Source organism: Amblyraja radiata, chromosome 4 (assembly GCF_010909765.2).
Source record: "Amblyraja radiata isolate CabotCenter1 chromosome 4, sAmbRad1.1.pri, whole genome shotgun sequence".
NCBI lineage: Eukaryota > Metazoa > Chordata > Chondrichthyes > Rajiformes > Rajidae > Amblyraja > Amblyraja radiata.
This window is the reverse complement of record NC_045959.1, coordinates 88536777-88553744: the sequence shown is the minus strand read 5'-3', so window position 1 is coordinate 88553744 and position 16968 is coordinate 88536777. Positions and strand designations below refer to the sequence as shown.

Here is a 16968-nt window from a genome sequence, read left to right as displayed (position 1 = left end):
TATGAACTTAAAAATCTCTCAATGCTGAAAGAGACACTGCCCCATTGTTTTTAATGCAATAGAATAGCATGCTCATGTGTGGCCTGAAAGAGTTTTCAAATATATCTCAAGCTGTCTGAAAATACATGTATTTTGGACTTATTTCAGAGATACATCTCATTTTTATGAGTCATCAGACCTGTTCAGTATTGAATAGTCAATGAAAATGCCACAAATATTCTTCTTCATGTCTGCTGTTGGGTATGTTTATGCCACAGCACATTCCCCATAAAGTATAAAGGTAAGGACAACCAAATGTTCTATGAAGTAAGTGATGCCATTTCAATAGCTCTAATTACAAAGGTAACTAAAATGCATATTTTTGTCATTCCCAGGATAAGGATATTAACACTTGATAATGGAATGCCAATTCCAGCATGTCACAGTAAAGCGTTGTCAGGGTGGCTATGGTGAAAGACAAAATCTTCTGTTTCTATACTGTCTTAACAATTAGTCTTACTCCATCATTGGAAAAATAGCTCTAATCTGGTATTATTTTCCCCATTCCCTGCAGCGGCCATCTTTCAGTCTCACTGTGCACCCTTGCCAATCCGAGTTACTCTGAAAGGCTGAACATATTTCTGCAATACCAGTGGGATAAGCCTTCACATCACTGTAGGCTTGCTTTGATACCAGGCCAAGTCCGTTGACAAAAATGACTTGATTAGCAGCACCAGCTGGTATTGTACAAATACAGAGCAGTACATTACAGAATGATACATTTAGCCCATCATCCCTGTGCCAGATCTTTGAAAGAGCTATTAAATTAGCCCCAATTGCCTGTACATTCCCAACAGTCGAGAAATTTCCCCTGCTTCAGGTAATCACACAAATGACTTCTGAAAGTTATTAGTCAATCTTCTGTTGGCAGGGCATTCCAGATTATAAGCAAAACACAAAGTAATGGGGGAACTCAGCAGGACAGGCAGCATCTGGGGAGGGAATGAACAGATAACATTGCAGGGCAGGACCCTTCTTTGGGGTCTGAAGAAGGGACTCGATCCAAAACATCTCCTGTCCATTCCCTCCCCAGCTGCTGCCTGGCCCACAGAGTTCCTCCAGCCTTTTGAGTTTTGGCCCAAATTCTAGCATCTGTCTCTTGTGATTCTAGATTATACAATACAATACAATACAATACAATACAATTCAATTTATTGTCATTTGGACCCCTTGAGGTCCAAACGAAATGTCGTTTCTGCAGCCATACATTACAAACAAATAGACCCAAGACACAACATAATTTACATAAACATCCATCACATTGCTGTGATGGAAGGCCAAAAAAACTTATCTCTCCACTGCACTCTCCCCCCCGATGTCAGAGTCAAAGTCAAAGCCCCCGGCGGGCGATGGCGAATTGTCCCGCGGCCATTAAAGCCACGCCGGGTGATGCAAGGTCGCGCACCGGATTCTTGATGTTAGAGCCCCCGGCGTGCGCTCGCAGTCCCGCGGCCATTCCAAGCCGCGCGGGGCGGTGATGCAGACCCCGCTCCAGGAGCTCTTCAACCCCGCAACTCGGGCGGGAGAAGTCGCCGTTGCGGAAGCCCCGAAAAGCGGTCTCCCTCCAGGGACCCGCGGGCTCCCGGTGCCGCCGTCCGCCAGACCCGCAGTTGCAGCCTCCGAATCTCCGGAGGTCGGGCCGCAGCAGCGTCCACCACAGCTCCACCCGCTCCGGACTCGGCCAGCTCCGCGACAGTGAGGTGAGTAGTCGGCACCACAGCCCCCGGTCTTCCTGTTGGAGGCCGCTCCTCGTTGCAGCCCCAACGACAACGGAGACCCGACAAAGAAAAGGTCGGGTCTCCCGTGCAGGGAGAGATTTAAAAGTTACCCCCTCCCCCCCCCCCACCACCCCCACCCCCCCCCCCCCCCCCCCACACACATACCCCAACAAAAAATAACAAAAACTACATAAAAAACATAGACATAAAATAATAAAAACGCAGACGGACTGCAGAGGCCGCTGCTGACGAAAGTCGCGCCGCCCACCGATATGACATGTTCTGTTAAAAAAATATCTATTTTATCTTGTCACTGTTTCCTTTGTCAGTTACCTTAAAATTGTTGCATCTACTTCCTGGCACTGCTATCTTGAAATCTCTTCATTATTCTGAATATTATAATTAATTCTACCTTTAACTTTTTGTTTCTCTACTGGAATACACTTTTCCCAGATTCTACAAGTAAATGAAATTCTACATACCAAATATTATTCCAGAAAATCACTTATGCACATTCACCAGGTAGTGATAGCAAGCAAGTGATTGATCAAGCTCTGTTAAATCCTCAATGCCTTTCTACCTTACATAGCCACGGATATAGCACACTTTAATAATGACCTTCTTAATTTGAATCTATTTGCATTAAGACAAAAGTTCATAAGTAATAGGAGCAGAATTAGGCTATTCGGTCCATCGAGTCTACTCTGCCTTTCAATCGTGGCTGATCTATCTTTCTTTTCCTCTCAGCATACTCCTGCCTTCTCCCCCCAATCCCTGACACCCGTACTAATCTCTTAGATCTCTCTGTTCCATTAAAACTGAACCATATAGATTCTATTACATACTATAACTTCTTCCAACCAATTAGCCATCACTTCACACCTTCTACCTTCAATTTCATTTGTCATGCATCTGTCTTTTTAAATAACTACCTATAATGTAACATTTGGGAAATCTAGCAAAGAGCTCATTCCTTATCGTGCAATTAATATGCTTGTCTTATTATACCTGTAACACAATAACAATTCCTGAAAAAAATAAGGGGCAAACTAATACATATGTACTGTCAAAGCACCAAGCAGATTTCATCTATGCAGATCAATAGCTGTGTATCTACACATGATCTTGATGGAATATAAATATAAATAGACCTCATGGAAATAGGCACTTTGCACTCTCCTATGCTGGTCATTAACTGCCCATTTACTCTAATCTTATAAATATTCCATTTTATTCTGCTCCCGGGATTCTACCAATTCATGCACCATTGGTGCAATTTACAACAGTTAAATAATCTCCCAATCTGAACATTTTTGGAATGTGGGATGACCGCCTCCTGGATGAGACCCACTGTGTAACAAAGAGAACATGCAAGCTCCACATAAACAGTAGCAGAGCCCCTGAACGAAACCCACAAAATCCCAAGAACATGCAGGCTCTACACAAACAATACCCGAATTCAGAATTGAACTAAACCCAATCAAACCAATCGAAATTGAACCCAGGTGGCTGGAACTGTTAGACAGTAGTTTTACCAACTGCACCATTCTGCCACCACAAATGAATGTTGCGCATTAATTTTTGTCCTCATATTTTTAAAAGGGTGCTCTCCATAACCAGAAAAGATGCTGAGATCATTCCTGATGGCAGTGAGAGCCTAGTCTATGAATGCAATAAAAACAGCATTGATGGAGATGAGACAGGAGCATAGTGTTGATGAAAGGGTCAGCTATGATCTTGTTGAACAGCAGAGCTGACTCGGAGGGGCCTAAAGATTACTACTACACTTATTTCTTCTATGCTTACCAACTCCACCTTCTTGGCTCATAACCTCAGAAACCTGTACCAACTACAGTAGAGTGGCACTGTGTGTGGCCTCACCGAGTGTCATTTCTGGAGAGTTTAAAGAATTAACTCTGTTGCTCTCTCCACAGATGCTGTCTGACTAGCTGAGAATTTACAGCATTTCATGTTTTGCAATAATTACTAGCAGTTTTGGGCAGCTCCTTACCTTCATTAATCGGGGGTGTTCTGTCTCAGATTCTTATCATTCAGGTATTTTTCATGTATCTACAATGATTGACCCCTCTCCTTTCACAATTAATAAGAGCCAAAAATATTATAGTTGTTTTAGTGTTTTAAAGACACAGCACGGAAACAGGCCCTTTGGCCTATTGAATCCACATTGAACATTGATCACACATGCACTTATTCCACTTTCACATCCTAAAACTAAGGGCAATTTACAAAAGCCAATTAACCTGCACATCTTTGTAGTGTGGGAGGAAACTGGAGCACCCGGAGGAAACACACATATTCACAAGGAGAACATGCAAACTCTGCACAGACAGTATCCTGTAGTCAGGACCTAACTGGGGACTCTGGTGCTCCAACACAGCAGCTCTGCTGCTGCACCACTGTGTTGTATTTTTTGAAATCATAGTCTGCTCCACAGTTACGGGTCACTTGAGGTAGAGATAATTAATCAAATCACACATACATTTGCTATTAAAATGAATGCCCACTGCTGCCCAATACACAGTAACACATTAAAAGGAATACGTCAGAGACTAGATGTCTGGAAATACACAGCAGATTAGTTGTGGGTTAAATTTCACCCATTATTCTGAGTGAGCTGACCTTAAAATGATTTCTGACATGCAGACTTGATTTTCTGTGTTATAAGCCTGACCTGAGCTACATGTTCAGTCAATATTTGCATTGTTCTCCATTTTTCATGCAGAAAGATGTTTACTAAATACATAAGTTACCTTTAACAGCAGCATCACATTTTACAGCATACCATAAGAACATATACTAAGTGGCAGCTTCCACATAAGGAAACCATTGTAGCAGATTCAATATTTAACCTTATCTCAGTCAATGATAAAAGTTTTTTTCCCCCCGTATAACTTAGTAAGGATTTTATAGAATTAAGTATAAACAAACTATTGGTATCAATTTGGCATGTGACCTTAATTTGGCATTGTGCAACATCCAAGTCCCTACACACTCATAATTTGGGTACCTAGTGTAAATTACACAAAATATTAGAACACAGTAATAAACTAAAGTATTAATTGCACAAGAATGTCCCTAAATATACTGATACTGAATAGTATTAGCAATATACATACCAACATTGTATAAAGTGTGATATTTGAATGTTTATCAAGCCAAATCATTATTATCTTTGTTCATGAACTAACATCATTAAATAGATTTACATATCTATATATTTTAATTCAGAAATATTTGTGTGTTTAACTTATATTTCAAATATTGTGTGAACAAAATAGATTTGATTGCATGACTGACATGCAGTGTGTTCTTAATGAAAAGGACATCCGTTAACTTAAAAGATTCTGAAGTGAGCACCAATGAAGAATTGCTGTATATTGACATTCACAATAATTGAATTGAGAATAAGTCTGTACTTTTACCATACACAACTGACCACAAAAGTTTTATTTCACCCAGCCATTCCACTGCACACAGCTTGAAAAAGTGAACAAGCTTTCTGTCTACCACATGGTGCCAAACTCCCAATTCATTTCTTCAATGTTAATTTAAAATCATCGTAAAAGGGAAAGAAAAAAAAGCATATGGTGCAATATTTAATGAATGTTTATAACTATACCACTTGTTTACCATGTTGGCAAAAAAATGATGCTTTAATATCAATAAACAAATTGTATTTATTATATCTGGTCAATTTAGATTGATTACTGATTTGTAATAGACCCCATAACAGCATTAAAGTATGAACACCCAGAATAACATTACAGAACATTCTGCTGAGAATATTGTGCAGTCAAGTAACAATTTCATTTTGACAATCAGTTTATATCCAGCACAGAAATATAGTGGTAGGCTTGTGCAATGTTTGTGTGCTCACACAAGACATGTAATATTCTAGCAGACTAGAATCATAAATCATTCCCTCATATTCACTGTATGTAGAAAACATATTTGCACCTGAAACATTGGTGTCTGGTCATTATATTTATAGCAACTGATCACATAAAATATTAATTCAGCTTAATGGGACAGCGTTCGGACAGAATATTTTAACGACTGAAATGTATTCCAATGCTGGGAACCAAGATAAATGCAGGCTTCCTAATAGATGCGTCAGTTAGATATACATGCACACCTAAAGAGATGAAACATCAGCCTTCATTTGCAGCTGGAACGTCGCTTCTTCATTGCATTCTGTGCAAAGGGGGGTTGCCCTGCCCATTTTGCACCGTTTTCACAGAGAATTGTGGAATATTATTTTGGGGTTATAAAAAAATTTGAAAGGACTTACCGAATCTGGCGAGAGCTGAGCCAAAATGGCGAACCTGGAGAGTCGGTCACACTTGCATTTCGTACGTGACGAGTCGATAGGAAACGTCTTGCAGCCGCGGCTCGACCAGACCCCGTGTACGCCAAGGCTGGCGATTCCCAAGAGAGAGGAAAGCAAAACACACACAACACACAGCGCTAAGTGCGGGGCATACAACAAAATATATAACACATCCGATCCATACACAAAGATAAAATCCACCCAGTGCGATGCATCGCAAAGATGTATCTATTATGGTTATTATTGTTATTCTCTACGGCAGGGAATAATTACAACTACTTCGCTGAAATTTCATCCCCCACCCCCTCCCCTCCACCCCCCACCCCACGTCAATAGCAACAACAACAATCCCTTCCCTGACCAAATTAAAAGTCAATATAAAATCCCCACATCCCACACAGGATAGGAAGGAAGTACCGCTCTGATGCAAAATATTAGCGGTGCTGGAAACCTCTCACAGCTCCGGCTGTTTACGGAAAGAAATTGCAACGATATAACACTGCGTGCAATATCAAAAGCAGATCTCAATCCACAGCACGACACGTTAAAAAAAAGATTATTCAAAGGGTACACGATCCATCCCCAACAAAGGGAAACTAGCCCAGAATAAAATAAAAGGCAGCAGCAGATTGATACCCGGGAGGCGAGCGTTCAGTTTACCTTGCCCCTCACATGTTGCCTGGGCAATACCAATATATTTGTCCTTTGGGAGATTATTAAACATCTCGTCGCATCAACGAAATGACAATTTACATTTTGTTGTCAAGAACGGTCTCCTGACAAGCACGCCATACAATGTAAGTCATCGGTGCAACAAACAAATAATTGAAACACAAAACAAAAAGTGCGCAGCAAACCTGCTTCCAAAGCAAGAGAAACTACAGGTCCATTCCCAGTAGCACAGACTTAAAAGCAGAATCGCACTCACACACTGAAACAAGTGTTGAAAGGATTTAGGAGGAAATCACAAGCAATGAAAGCAGGGGAGCAGAAAATGCTCTGGTAAAAAAAACAAGTCTCCCACCATAAAAGTGATGAGTCAAAGAACTGGTGGTAGATTTGGCATCAACCCACAGCAAAGGAGCTTCTGAGCATAACTTTATCGCCTGAACGTGATTTCTTTATATGAGGAATTAACTTAACGAATAGCGCTTAAGTATCAAAGCACAGTGGCAATGTAAAACTAAACATCTACAAACGTCACTTTGCACTTGAGGGATGATCACAGATAAACGAATGCTGCCGCACTTTCTCAGATCCAAATTGTTCCTGCTAGAACAACTTTTATGCTTAATGGCACCTGTCTCTCCTGAAATAGATGTGTGAATTTTCTTTGAGACACATTGTTCCTTTGCGCCAGGTGCAATTATCATATTGAATGTGCCCGAACCCATACCACCAAAGATTGCTCTTCAAATAAAAAGTTATATTTTAACAACTTCTTGCTTTCAAAATTTGAGTAATGGGAAAAGTCAAAAACTAATAATTGTGCGTATGCACCTGCGTGCTTTGATTTTTGGTGAAAGGCACACGCATAGTTTTCTGCATGTCTCACCAGAGGATTCTAACCAAATGTGCAAGACTCTATGCAAGTCCTCTAAACAGTCTTCAAAAGATTTATTTGCAATTGTAACCTTCAGTAAAATCTAAATAGATATAACATAGAGACAGCAGAGTTGCATGGCACAGAAATGGCATGGCACCACCTTTTCGCCCATCACATCCATGTCATTTTGTTTTGCCGAGCTACGGTAGACCGATCCTAGTTGCCCACATTAGGTCTTTATTCATTTATGCTCTGCAGATGTCTGTCTAAATATCTCTAAAATGTAATGGTTGTATTTGGCTCATCACCTCATCTGGCAGTTAGTTCCAGATATCAACCATCTCTGTGCAAAAAAATATTTCCCTCAAATCCCTTTTAAAACTCCTCTCTCTCACCTTAAAATTCTGCACTCTTAATTTTGATACTTCGAGCATCGGAAACAAAAGCTATCTGCCCTCCCAATGCCACACATAATCGTATATACTTCTAACAGGTATTTGTTAAGGAAAAAAAAACAAAGAAAGCCAGCTGTCTAATCTCTCCCCATAACTAAAGTCCTCCAATCTAAGTGGTTCTTCTCTGCACTGCCTACAGTGCAACCACCTCCTCCTATAATGTTTTGACCTTAGAGATACAGAGGCCCACCCAGTCCGCACCAGCCAGCGATCACACTATATACTAACACTATCCTACACACAAGGAAAGCCAATTAACCTACAAACCTGTACGTCAGGAGGAAACCAGAGTACCCGGAGAAAACCGTGGTTTTCAGGGAGAATGTACAAACTCTGTACAGACACCACCCGTAGTCAGGATTGAACCCTTGTCTCTGGCGCTGTAAGGCAGCAGCTCTACTGTGGCGCTACTGTGCCGTTATTCAAAACTGGACATGTTGGATAACACGCATCACACAAAGTAGTTCCATTTTTGAACCATCATAGAAATGTTAGGCTGAATGTTTTTTTTCCGTGGTGTAAATAGTATAACAGCTGTAAGAGAAAGTAGAATTATGTCGATATTAAATATTCAATGAAACATTATTTGTCTTATATGTGTGGTGGCCCCATGCCATAAGAAAATAACCTGCACTTTTCCCCACCTCTAGTGAGAGTCATTGAGCTATACAGCATGGAAACAGGCCCTTCAACCCAACTTGTTAATGCTGACATTTTGTAAAGTTGGCGTTCTGGGCTGGAGCTATATTGGGAAGGATAAGGGGGAGGGGGGTTTTCATTGAAACTTACTTAATAGTGAACGGCCTGGATATAGTTTCCACTAGTGGGAGAGTCTTGGACCAGAGGCCATAGCCTCAGAATAAAAGGATGTACCTGTAGAAAGGAGGTGGAATTTCTTTAGTCAGTGAGTAGTAAATCTGTGGAATTCTGCCACAGGAGGCTGTGGAAACTGTCAATTGATATTTTTAAGGTGGAGATTGACAGATTATTGATTAGTATGGGTGTTGGGGGTTACAGGGAGAAGGTAAAGAATGGAGTTGAGAGGGAAAGATAGATCAGCCATAATTAAATGCTGGAGTAGACGATCGATCAATTCTAATTCTGCTCCTATAACCTATGATTTGATATGAGTGCATTTGGCCCTTATCACTTATCATCAGGTGCCAATCTGTGGCTCAGGATCTGGCTGCCTGGGCCTTCCCATGATGTTCTGATTTATAAGTAAGTCTCAGAGAATGCAAACAGTCAGCTCACACATCAACGCTCTAATGGGCTTCTGATACCGCAGTGCTGCCAAAAATTCCTAATCACTGGTTTAAAATGTCTCTCATAATTATGGCAATTTAAAAACAGATCAGCTAGATTTAAATAAGTAAATATAAATAAGACTATAATAGCCAAAATAAATTAAAAACATCAAGTTAATTGAAGGGAAAAGAGTTGCAGGCCACAGGTGTACATGTACTGTATAAGCCCACTATCTGTTGCATGCTGTTGAGATTAATAGACTGATTACAAGCAAAGCACTTTACAAATGGAAAACTGACAACTACAATGCGAAAAGCTCGAAAACAAATCACAAAGATTTATCTCTGCATCATAACAATATAAATGCAAGGCTAAAAATTCATATTTGATCGCTTGTCCGAACTAGTTGCTATAAGTTCACTACTCCACTGCTATAAGTTCCATTGACTGGATATATTATTTTAGGGGAATACAATAGTAAGTAAATTTTGAACCATCATAGTCAAGATAGGAATTCATTGCCACAGGAGGCTGTGGAGGCCAAGTCAATGGATATTTTAAAGGTGAAGATTGATAGATCCTTGATTAGTATGGGTGAGGATATGGTGAGAAGGCAGGAGAATGGGGATGAAAGGGGAGAATGATTGAATGGCAGAGTAGACTTAATGGGCCGAATAGCCTAATTCTGCTCCTATAACTTATGAATTTATGAACCTATAAGCACTACTGCCCAATTAGGTGTCAAAGACAAATTATATATTTCATATAAATTCTAGATATCTATTATTAACAGTGTTAGTGATCTAAGGTCAGACTGGTAACTTGAATAAAAATAATATGACCCATTTTCATGGTGACGTAAGTTCAGTTGCCAGACTGACTCCCTCTGGCAACTTTGCATCAAAAATGTTCAGCTGGTATTCTTAACATCCACTTTTTTGCTTAATTCTGGAACAAGCATTTTGTAACATTAAAATATCTTTCTGGCTGATGTGATGTATAACATAATGGCACTGCTACACCATTAAATGAGTCACTGCCTGTTTTCTTCACTGTGATCTTTCTGTGGTCACAAGATATTGATTTATATCATGTTCATTGCCGCACATTTTGTGGAATGATATATATAGTGCATTGTAGAAATAAGTGAACTTAAAGCGCATGAGGCTGAGAATACCCTGAGAGAGCTGTTTCAATGTGTTGTCAGTGGCGATTCATTGCATTGATCTTTGTGATTGTTTCAGTTACCATATGAAGGGAGTCAAGAGCAAAAGGTTTTCACGTGTGACTTTAATGGGGGTTGATGTACTAGAATTGGGATTCAATCTTACATTTAAATGTGAAGAACGGTCAACAACTTTTACCATCTTTAGGTGTCTTACACCTTTTCATAATTTTTGCCATTTGCTACCAAAATAATTTTATATTTTTAAACAATGTCTAGCAGCATTTTGGGGTTTCTATTGATGAAATAGAAAACTTTAAATTGGAAAAGTACTGGTAAATTTACTTTCTATTTTATTAAATTCCATGGTCTGGATCCAACAGATCACACCTCCTAACACTTCTTGCTCAGACATGCTAACAGGTTCACAGGTTATAGGAGTAGAATTAGGCCATTCAGCCCATCGAGTCTACTCTGTCTTTCAATCATGGCTGATCTCTGCCTCCTAATCTAATTTTCCTGCCTTCTCCCCATAACCCATGACACCCGATCTAATCAAAAAATTGTCTTTCTCTGCCTTAAAAATATCCAATGATTTAGCCTCCACAGCCCTCTGTGGCAATAAATTCCACAGATTAATTACTCACTGACTAAAGATGTTTCTCCTCACCTCCTTTCTAAAGGAGCACCCTTTAATTCTGAGGGAATGACCTCTGGTCCTAGACTCTCACACCAGTGGAAACATCCTTTCCACATCCATTCTAACTATGCCTTTCATTATTCTGTAAGTTTAAATGAAGTCCCCCCTCAACCTTCTAAACTCTAAAGAGCAGAGGCCCAGTGCTGTCAAACACTCATCTTATGCTAACCCACTCATTCCTGGAATCATTCCTGGAATCATTCTTGTAAACCTCCACTGGACCCTCTCCAGAGCCAACACATCTTTCCTCAGATATGGGGCCCAAATTTGCTCACAGTACTCCAAATGTGGCCTGACCAGCACCTTATAGAGCGTCAGCATTACATCCCTGTTTTTGTATTCCATTCCTCTTGATATAAATGCTAGCACTGAATATCAAGATCCTAGATTTTCCACTCCATGCTATATGAAAATCTAAATCTGACTCAGCTGATGAGTGAAAATGTAAAATAGTAGTCTGATCAGAACACCCACATGCAAAATGGTAGAGCTGGTGGGATAGAAGTCTAAATCTGTTGGAGATGAGGAGAAATTTATTTAGCCACAGGGTGGTGAACCTGTGGAATTCATTGTCACAGACAGCTTGGAGGACAAGTCATTGGATATTTTAAAAACAGAGATTGATAGGTTATTGATTAATAAAGGCCTCAAAGGTTATGGGAAGAATGGAGAAGGATAGGGTTATGAGGAAATAAATAGATCGGCCATGATCCTCTGTTCTATAGATACATTTTTTAAAGTTGATTTTTCATTTGTAACATTATTGGCGAGAACATTGCTGCATTACTCTGTATCTACCAAAATCATGACCATTGTAGCATGTATCTAATTCAACACTTCACCGCAGTAGATAACAATCACAGGTTATCATTTTTTTACTTAGATCATTCAGTGAGAATCATGACATGAGAATAGGGTAGATGTTGGTCTATCGGTCCAATGGGTTAATGCACAATGTGACTAAATTCAGTAAGTGGATGGTTAGTGTTTGATTGCTGAAAAAAAACACTTGAATTTGTAGAATGATATATTTTGTTAAAACAACTCGGGTAAACATTTTTTTACACCACAGGCCAATACATTTGGCTGCGCAGGATCAAAACTAATTTGAACTTTCACGGACCTATTCCTGTCCCACATTATTGAGCTATCAATCATTCAATAAAATTTCACGTGAAGAAATGAAACTTGGCTGTGATAAATTTATCCCGAACCAGGTAACTTTGCTTCTCTGTTATTTAAGAGAAAGGTTACAACAATATTGATTTCTGTTCAGTGAATATCCCACAGCAAGACATCAAATTGAGAATGAGCACCTGAGATTTCCGGGGTAAGGCAAAAACTGAGCCCATCACCTGAAGAGTTTTTTTTTAAATCTGTCATAAAATATTGATTGATTGATTGATTGCTTGAACAATACAATACGGAAACAGGACCTTCAACCCACTGACTCCATGTTGAGCATCGATCACCTGTTCCCAATAGTTCTAAGTTATCCCACTTTCACATTTACTCCTTAAAGAGGGGCAATTTGCAGAGAACAATTTACTTACAAATCCACATATCTTTGGGATGTGGGAGGAAACCTTAGCCCCTGGGGAAAACCTACACGGTCATTTGGATAAATGGACAATCTCCTTACACACTGCACCCAACATCAGGCTTGAACTTGGGGCTTAGGTTCCAAATCGCAGTCGTAATGTTGAGAGCACATTAAGCAGTGAACTTTTCAAAATTAAAAATCTTACAAACATAGAAACATAGAAACATAGAAATTAGGTGCAGGAGTAGGCCATTCGGCCCTTCGAGCCTGCACCGCCATTCAATATGATCATGGCTGATCATCCAACTCAGTATCCCGTACCTGCCTTCTCTCCATACCCTCTGATCCCCTTAGCCACAAGGGCCACATCTAACTCCCTCTTAAATATAGCCAATGAACTGGCCTCGACTACCCTCTGTGGCAGGGAGTTCCAGAGATTCACCACTCTCTGTGTGAAAAAAGTTCTTCTCATCTCGGTTTTAAAGGATTTCCCCCTTATCCTTAAGCTGTGACCCCTTGTCCTGGACTTCCCCAACATCGGGAGCAATCTTCCTGCATCTAGCCTGTCCAACCCCTTAAGAATTTTGTAAGTTTCTATAAGATCCCCTCTCAATCTCCTAAATTCTAGAGAGTATAAACCAAGTCTATCCAGTCTTTCTTCATAAGACAGTCCTGACATCCCAGGAATCAGTCTGGTGAACCTTCTCTGCACTCCCTCTATGGCAATAATATCCTTCCTCAGATTTGGAGACCAAAACTGTACGCAATACTCCAGGTGTGGTCTCACCAAGACCCTGTACAACTGCAGTAGAACCTCCCTGCTCCTATACTCAAATCCTTTTGCTATGAAAGCTAACATACCATTCGCTTTCTTCACTGCCTGCTGCACCTGCATGCCCACTTTCAATGACTGGTGTACCATGACACCCAGGTCTCGCTGCATCTCCCCTTTTCCTAAGTACAAAGATATAGCACAGTTAACAAATGTTACCATATGTCAAAAGAAACCTCTGTCTCAGTTGGTTCCCATTGTCTTTTCCCCTAATTGTGTGAAGCTAAGGGTATTTGGGTAAAAGGATGTAATTAACCTGCAAAGAATGCAACAATGATTCACAGGTATGTTACCAGTACTGGAGGGTTTGAGTTATAAACAGATGCTGGATGGGTTGGGTCTTTCTTCCCTGGAGTGTAGAAAGTTGACCTGATAGGTAACCTTACAGAGGTATATATAAAATAATGAGGGGCATTGATAAGATATTTGGTTACAGTCCCAAGGTAGAGGAGTCTAAAATTAGCATTAAATTATAATTACAGCATTTAAATTCATTTAGACAGGTACATGGATAGGAAAGTTTTAGGATGTGGGCCAAATTTAAGCAAATGGAACTACTTCAAACAGATAACTTGGTTGGCAAGAACACGTTGGTCTGAAAGATTTATCTCCATGCTGTATGAGTCTATACCTTTATAAATTAAAAAAGTGTGGCAAAATGAGTTACATCAATGAAAGAAATATATAATTGGATGAAATAACAAAAACAAAATCAAATATTATTTGTTGTACATAGTTTGGTGAAAGTGGCATCAGAGGTAAATAGGATGGTCAAAAAGGCTTTTGCCACATTGACCTTCATCAGTCAGAGTATTGAGTGCAGAGGTTGGGAGGTCATGCTGCAGTTGTATAAGACGTCGGAAAGACCGCATTTATAGTATTGTTTAAGGAAGAACTGCAGATGCAGGAAAAATCAAAGGTAGACAAAAATGCTGGAGAAACTCAGCGGGTGAGCCAGCATCTATGAAGAGAAGGAATAGGCGACGTTTCGGGTCGAGACCCTTCTTCAGACATAGTATTGTGTTCAGTTCTTGGCACCATGTCATAGGAAAGATGTTGTCAAGCTGAAAAAGGTGCAGAGAAGATTTACGGGGATGTTGCCAGGGCTCGAGGGTTTGCCCAGAATATGGGAATCGAGAACCAGACAACTTAGGTTTAAGGTGAGGGGGGAAAGATTTAACAGGAACCTGAGGGGTAACTTTTTCACACAAAGGGTGGTGAGTGTATGGAATACGTTGTCGGAGGAGATAGTTGAGGTAGGAGGAGGTACTACCACAATGTTTAAGAAACATTTAGTCAGGTATATAGATAGAACAGGTTTAGTGGGATATGGGCCAAACACAGGCAGGTGGGACTAGTGTAGATGGGACATGTTGTTCAATGTAGGGAAGTTGGGCCGAAGGGCCTGTTTCCATGCTGTATAACTCTAACTTCCAAATGCTCTGTGATTTGATGCTAGCTTATCCCATGCATGGCTGGTCCCAGGTCCAATCTCAGCTTTGTATCAAGGCAAAATAATGGTTCCACAGTTATTATTTCAATGCAGTCAAAAGAACCCAGGAACCATTGTTGCATTTAAATAATTCTTGATGAGAATGTGGGTGTATGGTTGCTAGGAGAAGACAAGATGAAGGTTAATCCACATGCCTTCTGTGACTGACTAGACTTCTGACATTAATTAGCTGAGATCAAAGATCAGAAGTGATCACGAGCAAGACTTGGTAAAGCTAGCACCTCTAAGTGAAGGAGGAGAAGAGTGTAAACTGCTCCGGGCTGTGGTGGGTTCATGGAGATTATCCACAAAATGAGAGGAAAGGTAGAAAGGAATATGGGCCAAACATGGGCAAATGTGGGGGATCTTGGTTGGCATGGGTGAGTTGGGCCGAAGGGCTTGTTTCTGTACTATACAATTCTATGATTCTAACTAAACAGCATGTCTTACGATAAATACATTTCCACAATAATTAAAACATTTCCAAATATGTTTTTAATGATAAATGGCATAAATAAGATGAATGCACGCAGTCTTTTCCCAGGGAGGGGGGGGGGTCATAAACTGGAGGGCAAATGTTTAAGGTTAGGGGGGAATGATTTAATAGGAACCTGAGGCGCAATTTCATCATGCAAGGTAGTGCATATATGAACAAGTTGATGGATAAAGTGGCTGAGGCAGGTACAATAACAACATTTAAAATATATTTGAGCAGGTACGTGGATTGGAAAGGTTTGGAGAGATTTGAGCCAAACACAGCACAAATGGGACAAACAGGTGGGGTATCTTGGTCGGCATGGATGAGTTTGGGTGAAGAGCCGGTACCAGTGTTATTTTAGTCTATAACTATATTTAGCACATGCTGTTGAAAGACTCTTCAGTCTGCCCCATGCTGAATATGGTCAGCAAACTAATGCAATGTGACATTACAAATGAAGAAATCCCACTTCAAATAACCTAACAGCCAAATGATGCAAAGCTCTGAAATAACAATGAGGCTGTTCCCGACTGTGCAACCTGCCATTCATTTTGTGCATAATCAATCAAAGAGAACATTTACATAAAATACCAATAAATTCATGAGATAAGTCAATTAGAATTCTCAAAACAAAATCACCATGATAATTTTGGCAATTCATTTAAATCTAAATGTCAATTAATTACTCTTTAATATTCACACATTCTTCCATGCACACATTATATAAGCAAAAATTGCACAAGGTCCGACAAGAAAATGCGATATAGAATGTTCTCCAGAATGAATGTGCACTATTAGTAGAAAACTTGCATGCTTCATTTCAAATGAACCGTAAAATGACTTTATTTTATGCTACTGCATGAAACAGGATTTGCAAATGTATGGAGAATAAAAGGCATTGAAGCGTACTCTGTACTTGACAACACTTAAGAAGCATCATAGGAAAATCTCTCCACTGGCCCACGTTTATCTAGTTCACCATCAGTACAAACTGGCTGCTGTGTGTATCTATACATAACTAAAGCTCTGATCTTGTGCTCTTCCGGTTTGTGTGTTTTTTCTATTTGCGCAAATACGGCACATGTTAGCGCTACATTTTTTTGCCAGCTAACTCACCGTTCTCCTGTGCAGCGAGTGCAACAAGTTTCATTCCGATCGGTGGTATATTGTAAAAGTTAGCGAGGTTTAAAATTTGTAAAAACCGCGCTGGTGCAGATTAGTCTCTTCTCCTGTCACTCCCCGGGACGGTTCGCCACATTGCCTCTTTTCTGGAGCTGAGGATGGCCGGCTGAGGTCTCCAACTGGACACAATTTTCAGAGGGACTGGAAATGGCGCGGTGCGGCGATGTCGCCAAACGGAAAGCGGTGAAACTGACCCCGGCAGAGGAGAACGTCCAGCGC

The 16968-nt window shown here is 40.3% G+C and overlaps 1 protein-coding gene across 6 annotated transcripts in view; it reads right to left on the bottom strand.

Moving 5' to 3' along the window:
- The window catches only part of adgrb1 (adhesion G protein-coupled receptor B1), a 576464-nt gene that overhangs the window by 163757 nt on the left and 395739 nt on the right, over window positions 1-16968 (bottom strand). For all 6 annotated transcript variants that reach the window (XM_033019939.1, XM_033019941.1, XM_033019942.1 and 3 more), the window contains one exon: window positions 6070-6196. In XM_033019939.1, the coding sequence (XP_032875830.1) occupies window positions 6070-6196 (127 nt within the window). The remainder of the gene's footprint in view (window positions 1-6069; window positions 6197-16968) is intronic.